Source organism: Ylistrum balloti, unplaced genomic scaffold, assembly GCF_031769215.1.
Source record: "Ylistrum balloti isolate Yb309-2 unplaced genomic scaffold, AGI_CSIRO_Ybal_v1 Utg370278, whole genome shotgun sequence".
In the NCBI taxonomy this organism is placed as follows: Eukaryota; Metazoa; Mollusca; class Bivalvia; order Pectinida; family Pectinidae; genus Ylistrum; species Ylistrum balloti.
In genome coordinates, this window is record NW_026782214.1 from 251,665 (window position 1) to 262,802 (window position 11,138).

Sequence of the window (11,138 nt, forward strand, 5' to 3'; positions counted from 1 at the left end):
TAAAAATGCGAAAAAGAACTTGAAAAGTAGAGGAGGAAAAAGGCCTGATGTTCCTTAATGTTAATTAAAGTCTCCTGGTTAATTTATGCAGAGACGTATGTGTTATATACGTCTCTGATTTATGACACCCGTATGTATACATATATAAATATATATCAAGGAAAATATAAGAATGCGAGAACTTGTAAATAATCTCGAAAACTGCATGTCCATCATCTTCGAAACTTCAGGGATTACTAACACTATCGCATCGCACATCGTCAGAACATTGGTTTTCGTCGATGAAACGATATCCGACAACGGGAGGAGCCGCGGGGACAGAAAACCTATAATTTACTAACCTTTGCTCTATGCAGAAAGTTACAATCAGGGGTTACAATGGCTTTCGCTCTGTGGTTTTAACGTCTGAAATATCGAGGGCGTATGTCCATTAATATATTATTTTAACGAGATATGTATGACCAGAAACAAACTTGTGTGACCTTATTCTCCATCGGCGTGTGTCCCTTCATACATAAATATATAAATTTGTTGAGAATTCGTAACAATCACCATAAATCTATGTACATGGGAATGTTAAGCATGGTGTTGTCACAAATGTTGAAAAACAATCTGCCATGAAATGACGTTGAAGGCATATCATTGTTTTCTGTTTGTACTATTTCTCATAGCTGTGGTGAATAAACAGATGCACACTGTTGGAGGGGAAATCGTTGGTGGTTTCATTTGAAATTGTTTGTGGTTTAAATGGTTGTTGATTGTTAAAGGTTTAGGTTTACATACTGGAAAAAACATTAGAGAATGTGAGAGAATGTAGAGAGGACCACATATATCGTTTAGGTTTACATACTGAAAAAACAGTGGAATATTTTTTTAAAATGAAAATATGGATTAGAAATGGTACCAAATTGAAATAATCTAATAATATGATAGATCTATTGTCACTTTAAACAAACATATCAAATTGGTCTCACGAACGAGAGAGAGAGAGGGGGGGAGGGAGAGAGAGAGAGAGAGAGAGAGAGAGAGAGAGAGAGAGAGAGAGAGAGAGAGAGAGAGAGAGAGAGAGAGAGAGAGAGAGAGAGAGAGAGAGAGAGAGAGAGAGAGAGAGAGAGAGAGAGAGAGAGAGAGAGAGAGAGAGAGAGAGAGAGAGAGAGAGAGAGAGAGAGAGAGAGAGAGAGAGAGAGAGAGAGAGAGAGAGAGAGAGAGAGAGAGAGAGAGAGAGAGAGAGAGAGAGAGAGAGAGAGAGGACATGAGGATGAATACTACTGTATGTAATAAACACAAACTAACTTGTGTTGTTGTGATCCACGTCAGAAATGGTATATATACTGTAGGTAACGTGTATAAGGTCACTGTTTTTGTTTATGTTTTTTATTTATTTGTTTCTGAATTATCTGGGTTTTTTTTAGAATTTTTAATACCACTGAAATAGCTATCGTATTTGGTATGTAAGGTTAAACTACAGAATATTATTATATATAAGTTTTACACTAAAATATCCTTGAAATTTTAATCCATATGAAAGAGTAAGTCACACTTACTAAGACTCCTATCTCTAAATTACGGAGTACCATTTCCACTCCGTATCACAACGAGAATGTCCGTCTAAATTCTTTATCTAAAAAATTGTTTTTATAATTCATTTTATCAGCAAACTCCATTCCAAGCCATTTTTCTCGCAACAAGTTTTTAATCATTAAAAAATGGACGTTATCGCTAGTCAGAGCGAATTGGTTAGCGATGGAAAACAATCCATATACTAGTTTCCCAAAATAAATATACATACACGTATAATCATCATGAATGGAAATCAATTAAACATAAATTAATTACAATTAATTAATGAATTAATTACATCATGTAAACAATATTCAGATGCAACCGTGCCTGCGTTTGACTCACAATTCCTACAATACATTGTTCTATTAAAATAAGGCTGAACCAGAGTTTAAATCCATTCATATACATCCCCTTCTTCGTCCCCACGTCTTGTTTCCTTAGTTACGATTTTTTATTCGAGTTTTAGCGAGATTTACAGATCCGCACGGTTCCATTTCCGTACTCCCTGTTATATATGTATAGATTCAATGCTGAATCCTTTAAGTGCTTGAATTGAATAACCAAGTTTCAGGCAAAGCGTTAACTTGACACAGGCACCGGTTTTCCCCAAGAAGTCTTCAGAAGTCATCATGGACCAAATGATAAACGATGTTGTTGATTCTTACGATTTAAAGGTATAATTGTCGATACGCTAACTTCAAGATCGCCTTAGACATAAATTAATTTTACAATGGATGTGCTTCGTTGACCTGGTATTAGAATCAATTTCAGAGGCTGTTTGTTTTTTTTCCGGATGACCTTATTTCAATTCAACAAGTCAGCTGTCATGATCAGACATCAGACCTACCTATTCCCAATGTCATATCATGAATAACACCTTGATGATACCAAGAATTCCACAATCTCAGAAATAGCTAAGGAGAAAAAAAATAAAAAAAAACAGTGTTTCGCAGATTATAGATATCTGAGTTTATGGTTTCCTATGTCATACATACTGATCTAAACACAGGGCACAGCTGTATAATACAGGCAGATCGATATTGTAATGATTATAAAACATTATTTTTTGCAGGATTTTATTTTCTGGTAAGACCAGAACACCATTTTTAAATTGTTCATGGTTTCTTTTAATTTGCATTTGCAAAGAAAGATAATGGGCACTCAAACTTTTGAGTTCCACAGGAAAAACATGAGTCTACAGGACTCAAATTTTTGAGTCCCAAAATTCACTACAGTGAGCCAATGACATAAAAATTCAGTGAAACAACAAAGCTCATTGTCCAGTAATAAGCCCATCTTCTGACTTTGAGTAAGAAACTTATGTTTTGAACCTTTTTGTTTCTTGCAGGATAAATAAATACATTTATAGTTTTTTTTGATAAATCCATTTCTTACATGATACATAATGAGATGTCTGATAAATCCATTTCTTACATGATACAAGTTGAAAAAAGGATGAAATGAAAAATTTTCCTGTCTTATCTAACGCTCTGTTCTATTTTCAAACTTTTGATTTCTGCTGGTGATAGCATTGGTGCTTTCAGCTATTGATAAATACCAATTGTTGTAATTTCAGAAATATGAGATGATGTACAATGACCAATTAAGGAGAGGCCAGGTGAGTGAAAAGGCCCAATTTGAGTATGCCTGGTGTCTGGTTCGTAGTAAATACCTAGACGACATGAAAAAAGGAGTTGCACTCATGGATGGTGAGTATCACAGATAACTCAGTGTGAGCCAGAATAACTTGATGTTCTCCTTACTCTGTATTTACTTTCAATTTACTTTAGCTTATATATATATGTAGACATACACATGTGACCTGAATTATCTTTCATATTTCATGCACTAAAACATATTGACCCTTTATTTTAGCTATCATACGGATTTGTATACCTGTACATCTTGTCAATTACATATGATCGCTACATAAATGTGACCTGAATTATCAGTTATATTTTAAACACTGTACATATTCACCACTAGTGCTAGTCAGTCAGTAGTTTGTTTTGATCTGTGTGTCCATGAATAACTACAGAAGTAATGGTAAATATAATAATAATATTAATTTTGAAGGGACCTGGCCATAGGGGCACCTCTTTACCAACACACAAATATTTACAGCAACTTTCAAAACATTAAATGTTGGTTTCATTGGAATGCATATATTGTTTTTCTACTTTTGATGGGATAAAAGTCTAAGGTCCTGTATTGTTATTTGGATATGTGTTACACTTCTAACTTTTGCATAGAAATCATCAATATTAGGGTAGAAATATTCAGTATTAGAGAAGTAATCATCAGTTATACAGTAGAAATCGTATTAGAAAAGAAAGTGTGTTTTTAGAAAAGTGTTACAAAATATAGCTTCATTCAGCCATTGTCATTACTCTTGTTTTGTAACAAAAGAAATCTGTAATAATACAGTATAAGTCTTCAAATTAGAGTAAAATCATCTTATTAGGGTAAAAATCTCCAATATTCAGTATCAAAAGTAGAAATATTCAATATCAAAGTAAAAATTGTCAGTATTAGAGACAAAATTGTCTATATTAGGGTTGAAATCATCTATTTTAAAGAAGAAGTTGTCAATATCCATTGGCTATTTACCACATATATCTGTAACGAGGCCTTGGGTCCAACACCCTGTGTACAGCTCTTCGTTAGGGATGGATGGATTATCAGTTATTCTGTTTAGTTAGGTAAATAATGTCAGACTTGATTATTATCAGTTTATTACTGGACAGATGAACGACATGCTTTCATGACGGTTTAATCCTAGTATTTTAATGTTTAAAATATTTGTCTGTTTCAGATTTATTTAAGAATGCCACAGATGATACAGCTAGAAGAGACTATTTATTTTACATGTCTATTGGCTATACACGCATCAAGGTAAACATCACCTAAAGGAGCTGATGCTTTGTTTCCCTATACATGACATTATGAAAAATGTTGTGTTCTGACACCAGATTTGTATACTTTAAACTTTTTAGTTTTTCCTATCTAATGATATTTACGTTGGCTGGCAATGAAAATATCAAACATACTATAGTAAAATTGATACAGATCTAATTCTCAAGGGCATCATTAAGACTGGTTCCTTCTTTTTGTTTTTACTGTTGTGTTTCTCCAGCAATAAGCCCATGTGTGGTAATAAGTCCACCCATATATATATTGGTAAAGGTATGCCAACAAATACTATTTCAATGCCTTGTAATAAGTCCATCCCCTTACTTTGAATCAGAGGTAATGTGATTGTCACTTTGGCTTATTGCTAGATAGATATGTACATTTGTATATTTATGTATTGTTAAGAATATCCTCAAGCCTTGACATATGTGAAGGCACCACTGCAGATAGATATATTTACATATTGTTAAGAGTATCCTCAAGCCTTGACGTATGTGAAGACTCTATCATAGATAGATATATGTATTTATTTATTGTCAGAAATATCCTCAAGCCTTGACATATATGTAAAGACACCACTGCAGATAGATATATTTATATATTGTTAGGAGTGTCCTCAAGCTTTGATGTACATGAAGACACTAATGTGGATAGATATGTTTATATATTATTAGGAGTGTCCTCAAGCTTTGATGTACATGAAGACACTAATGTGGATAGATATATTTATTTATTGTTAGGAATATCCTCAAGTTTTGATGTATGTGAAGACACTTCCATAGATAGATATATGTATTTATTTATTGTCAGGAATATCCTCAAGCGTTGACGTACGTGAAGGCACTCCTGCGGATAGAACCAGGTAACCACCAAGCACTTCAGCTCCAGGAATATATCAACAGTAAAATGAAAAAAGGTCAGTTTTTTATTTCTTTTGTCCACTGAGGTTGTTGTGAATAGAATTGCAATTTCAATATTTTGATAAATTGGAGATCATATTTTATTTACGTCTTTTTTCTAACATGATGTGATAGATCTTACAATGGTAAACAATTTTGTGGAGTAATTTAGGAGTTAATGGCTCTTCTCCCTGAAACTACTTATATATAACCTATTTCACAATAGTCATTTGTAAATGTATATATAACCTATTTCACAATAGTCATTTGTAAAAGTATATATAACCTATTTCACAATAGTCATTTGTAAATAAATATATAACCTATTTCACAATAGTCATTTGTAATTGTCTCCCAAGAAGTAAAAAAATTATCTACTTTTGAACTTCAGAATAAATTTTTTGTGTATTTTTCAATGATTAAAAAGGTGGTATCACTGCTGTAGGTTTTGCCATTTTTATCCAAATAGCCATTTTTTCCACAGCCCTTTGAAATATTTGTTTTCAGAATCTAATATCAGGAAAAGAGATTCAGATATTTGAAACTTTGAATTGATTTTATATTGAATTGCATCCAAAACAACATGAAAAAGTACCACCTGAGCATTGATCTATTAATTTTACATTGAATCATACAATTTCAGGAAACTGATGTCATAAGATAGCTTTTCTTCTTCTTTACAGAGGGACTGATGGGTATAGCTATTGTAGGAGGAGCAGCTCTAGCACTAGGCAGTCTGGTCGGATTAGGCGTGGCCCTCGCCAAGAAATGAAGACTCTTATGAACATCATAATTTAGTATGCTATATTTATATAATCATATATGGACATAATGGAGGACAGTGATACCAAATATGGATAACATAGCCATATAAGGACATGTTTATTAAACGTTATAATTATATGGTGAATATTCACAAATTAATGTGATGAGATTTTTTATATCATGTGATAAGGAGATAATGAGCATGTTCAGATAAGGAGAAATGGTCACTATAAGTGTGTGATGACATGGTTAGTTAATGGTGATGACCTGATGGAGAAAGTGGATGCTTTAATTAGCAAACATAAATATATCAAGACCATGTTACCACGACACCCAAATCAGATTGTTGTATCTGATATTAATATGGTATTACCCAAATAAGGACATCATGCTGTTATCAATAATTGAATGAGTTAATTCACCTCTGATAGGTTTACTTGCAGTATGTCATGATCATAACTAGATGAGGGAGGTTTACAATAGAAAAACTTTGATGTGTAAGGCTTTGCAAATATAAAAGAAAAAATTGCTTCTGAATATGTTCAGGAATATCTATTTAGGAAAATTATACCATGTCAGCTGTTGTTAAGCAGGGTTTCACTTCTTAACTTCAGTGTTTTTCTTTTCTTTTTTTGAATTTTGGGTCTAGAGTTACCTCCCTTGTTGAGATGTGTCACTTATTGCGATGCTACTGCTTTACATTCTCAATACCTGGGTTGCAACACTAGTTGAATGACTTCCCTCGCCATGGCTTGTCGCTTACTCTGCTACTTGTGTTGTAAATTCTCAGTTCCTCAATCACACTTCTTGTTAAGTGTAGATTCAGTAGTGCTTAGAACCTAGCAGTTTGTTTCACTCATTACTTCTAGAATTGAAATTATGAGGATACATGTACTGTTGAATCTGTTTATCTGTCAGCCTGTAGAAGTTATCTTGTCTGGACAGCTACACACTGATGCTCTGTTGACACACATATTTTACTTGCAATCTTATTAAAGTGCTTCTTCTGCAAAGTATGACATTAAAATATAACAAACTTGCCATAAAGTGAAGGGTTTAACTGAGATTGTATTAAACTAAGGTGATGATTGTTACACTTTAAAAGTATACAACTGCATATTTTATGATCTAAATCTTTCTATTTTGGTTGATCGTTAAATTAATTTCAGTTATAACGCTACTAGATATTTTGTATAAGCCTTTCTCGAAAATCATCACATGATAAAGCAATATATTGCAGTGTTAGACTTTATTTCAGCACTTTTCACAGATATTTGTTAGTAAAGAAAAAGGGAGATAATAAAAGACACATTGAAATGTGTAGATTGTAGATTTAATTATCTTCAGCAACATACAGTTAACACAATAATTGTGTTAATATGAGAGTTTTGTTTTATCTAATTAAATCAGCTGTAATTCCTTGAGAATTACTGCTTGGTGAATGTTTGTGGAATACTTTTTATTGTTTTGTTTTTTTATTTTTGAAGTGTTCTCTTAGTTACACCTGCAATCATATTCTTGTTTGTATGCTTTTATCTTGATGGTTAGGTGAGTTCATATAATTAGGGTAACTTTAAATAGGACCAATATTGCTACTAAAGGTATGTGATTTTAACATTAAGTGTTCTCTGTGATTCTTTGATGATACCTCATTCTCTCTATCAGTCTCGCTCCGATCCTCCAGTCCTGTACTTCATCCGAAATCATCCAATCTGGGAGATTTTCATGTTGCTTTGTTAGGTCAAATTACTCGTATATTTTCGTGATAAGTAAATGAAGTCTTTAACCAACAAGATCCAAATTTCCTACAGGACATTCATTGTTGAGCTGTCCTATACAAAAGGTACTGTAATTGGTCTCTTGTGTCAAATTGTACAGAGTTGTAGAACCTTTGTTTATGGTATTTTATTGTAATTTGGTCATTCCTATATATGTATCTCATATACAATGTGATAACAGTGGTACCTAAATGTAGTGCCTGTTTATACAGGTGTCAGATTTATTCAAGGTTCTGTCATATATCTCTTTAGAAATGAAGAAGTTTACTTAAAATTTGAATATGCAAAATAGAAGCAGTACATTTGATTAGTTTCTCTTTTTAAAAGTGAGGAAAGATGGCAGTATTTAGGTGCCAGTGTGTCTGCCTTATATTCTGTAAAGTTCTGGAGTGTTAGAAAAGAATCAGTCAAAATTATGTCTGTCATTTCTGTGTTTGGCACCTGATTTTTAGCTCCTTTAACAGTACCAGGAACCAACTGTCTTTGATAATATAGCTACTGACTTAAATGATTGCTACACCACAAGTTTGTGGCTGTTAACTTTTCTCAAAGACTTTATCAGAAATATAATCATGGCCTGTAATTCCATTCTTAATTGTCAGCAATTGTCTCATAAAATAGTATAAATCATGAAATTCATGAGTAAAAAGCACACAAGAGATTGTTGGTTTAAAGTGTATCTTCTGTTAGGGTTTGAAGTGCGTTAAATGTTGATAATTTATAGTGTTATTCTTTGGATTGCTTCTGATATGTTTTGTCCAATGCAGTTTAGGGTTGGTTGCCATGCAGGTATTCATGTTTCCAACCATCAGGTATTGTCCCCTTTCTCTCTCTGAAACTCACCAATCAAATGTTTCTCCACTCCTCTTCTGATGATGTTCTGTTTCACGTAGTTTGACAATACTACACACCACATTGAGATTGGGCATATCAGTTACAAGATGAGTCCTATGGATATTGTCCTCAGTCCTGGGTTCTCCGAATCTTCACTATGGTGTACAAGTTAGAATTGTGCTTTCTCATGTAAGGTATAATATTTGATGATGGGATTGCCTGTACTTGTAAGATAGCATCTAAGCTTACATTTGTTTAGAGAGAACTTTTGTAATGACCTTCATTACCCGTGTAATATGTGCAATGTGTTGATAATACAATGACTATGGACATGATTATGAACACCAAAATTATGTGTTAGCTTCAATAACCATTTAATTTTGTTTCTGTGAAGTCTGTTGGATTTCTAGAGAGGAAAGAGTATAGATCAGTTGTTTGTCTTTATGTTAAGAAGTTTTTTGTTATCAATAAAATATGTCAATAAAATTTATTGTGTTCTAGACTTTTCTTTAACATTTAAGGCACAACATTATATAACGACTCTGAACCAATGTATAGAAATGTCTGCTCCTCTCGATGGTTATGATCTTATGAAAGACATAAGCGCTCAACATGTGTGATATATACAACAAAGACATAGAACAACTTATATCGTCACAAAGTTTATGGAGATGACTTCAAAATGTTTTTGACCTCGCCTGTCTGAAGGGTCAAGCTGCCATGACTACCATCTTGAAAAACATATTCTAAACTTCTTTTTCAGTTTCCAGCTGAAATCTGGTGGGGTATTTAGAAAAGGAATCTAACAAAGTGTTATTTTTGGCCTTGTTCAAAATTCATCTACAAGGCAAATCCATTTTAGGACATGATTGATTAATCATGGTTTCTCAGAGCAACACCCCCTTAAAAAGTTTGACCAGTGGGATTCAGCTCGAACTTGCCTGAAATGATACTGAGATGGTCCTAACCATATGCTGCTATTATCTGGGATGGTCCAAAATTCAAGATGACTGACACCTCAAAAAACACATTTGAAACATTATTTTCATTTGTTAATAGTAAATTTTTATGCGCTGCCGGAGGCGGTCGTATATTGGCATCATCTTCTCCATCTGTCTGTCAGTCCGTCCATCCGTCCGTACGTCCATTTCTTGTGAACGCAACTCCTCCTAAACTAATCATGAGATTTTCATGAAACTTGCTCAATGTCAAGACTACATTGGGTAGATGTGCATGAAGGGGTGATGTTTTGGTTCGTTGATTTTTGTAAGATTTATGATACTGACATGTTAAAAACGACAATTAAAAGGACCAATCTTGATCTTTATATTTTGTGGCAGCGTATATTGTGTCCACGGCACTCTTGTCAATATTTGTTTGCATTTTTAAATTTGTTTTGATTGTGTCAATATTTATTAACTTAACTAACAATAATGGTGAAATATGTGATACCTGTTTCCCATATAATCCAAACTAGTTAAATGTTTAATGAAGTCTGTATATGTTAAAAGTCCATGATGAAAGTATGGTTGAAATCCAGTCATTGTTTAGATATGTTGAAAATAGTTAATGAAAACAGTCATCGCAGAGTGTAGTTTAATCTTTTAATATCAATTATATACCCTAAACATGGAAACAATTGATAAAAATATATGACAACCATGCCATTAAAATTCTAAATTTCAGGTAGTGAGCTGTGTACTAGCTCAAGCAAAAGCCCAAGCAAATGGGTGTCCCGCCAATGGAGAACAACCTTCCAGCTCTCCAGATCAGTTTGTTCAGATGTTAATAGTAAATACTGGAAAATGTTATATAACATAGTAAAGCATTGCAACATACACTAGAAACAAAGCAATCAATAATGCCTCTAGATACATGTACATTTTATAACACATTGGCTAGTAATACTACAGATGTTTTTGACAGAACCCGGTGGCCATGTTGTAAGCTAGTCTTCAACTATATAGTCATTGGGCCTTTATTCCTTATGCATTAATGAGAAATATATTTACTAGCTTTTTCAAATAAATCAATTACTTAAAAACGACATAATAATGGTTTATGTGTCCTAATGTGAAAATTGACCTAAAATTACAAAAAATAATTTAATATCAAAAACAGACTGGTGAATTAAATGACTTATATAATTCATATATAAAAAGTAGTATAATAATAGACTATTGTAAACTGCATGATTGCATAAATTAATCAGTTACTGAAAAAAAAAAACATGTGAAAATGCCAAATATGACTGGAGTTCATACAGTATCATAAAATACTTGTGATATTAGTCTTCATTACAGATTCATTATTAGAAATGCATTTTATGTTTTTGGATAATTAGGTCATTTTATTTCTGTAAATGCACAAAATAAACTATAATATT

At 33.0% G+C, this 11,138-nt stretch overlaps 1 protein-coding gene across 1 annotated transcript; it reads left to right on the forward strand.

The window, feature by feature from the left end:
- The first annotated feature begins 2,165 nt into the window (after nt 1–2,165).
- LOC132552761 (mitochondrial fission 1 protein-like) lies at nt 2,166–9,227 on the forward strand. The gene is made up of 5 exons (XM_060216950.1): nt 2,166–2,237; nt 3,140–3,272; nt 4,379–4,458; nt 5,287–5,392; nt 6,059–9,227. Exons 1-5 carry the CDS (start codon nt 2,193–2,195, stop codon nt 6,145–6,147), a joined length of 453 nt encoding a protein of 150 aa, XP_060072933.1. The 5' UTR covers nt 2,166–2,192; the 3' UTR covers nt 6,148–9,227.
- The last annotated feature ends 1,911 nt before the right edge of the window (nt 9,228–11,138 follow it).

Coding starts and splice junctions, on each gene's coding strand:
- LOC132552761 (XM_060216950.1), top strand. CDS start 2,193: ATGGACCAAATGATAAACGATGTTGTTGATTCTTACGATTTAAAG. Junction 2,238..3,139: donor TTGATTCTTACGATTTAAAG/GTATAATTGTCG, acceptor TTGTAATTTCAG/AAATATGAGATGATGTACAA. Junction 5,393..6,058: donor CAACAGTAAAATGAAAAAAG/GTCAGTTTTTTA, acceptor TCTTCTTTACAG/AGGGACTGATGGGTATAGCT.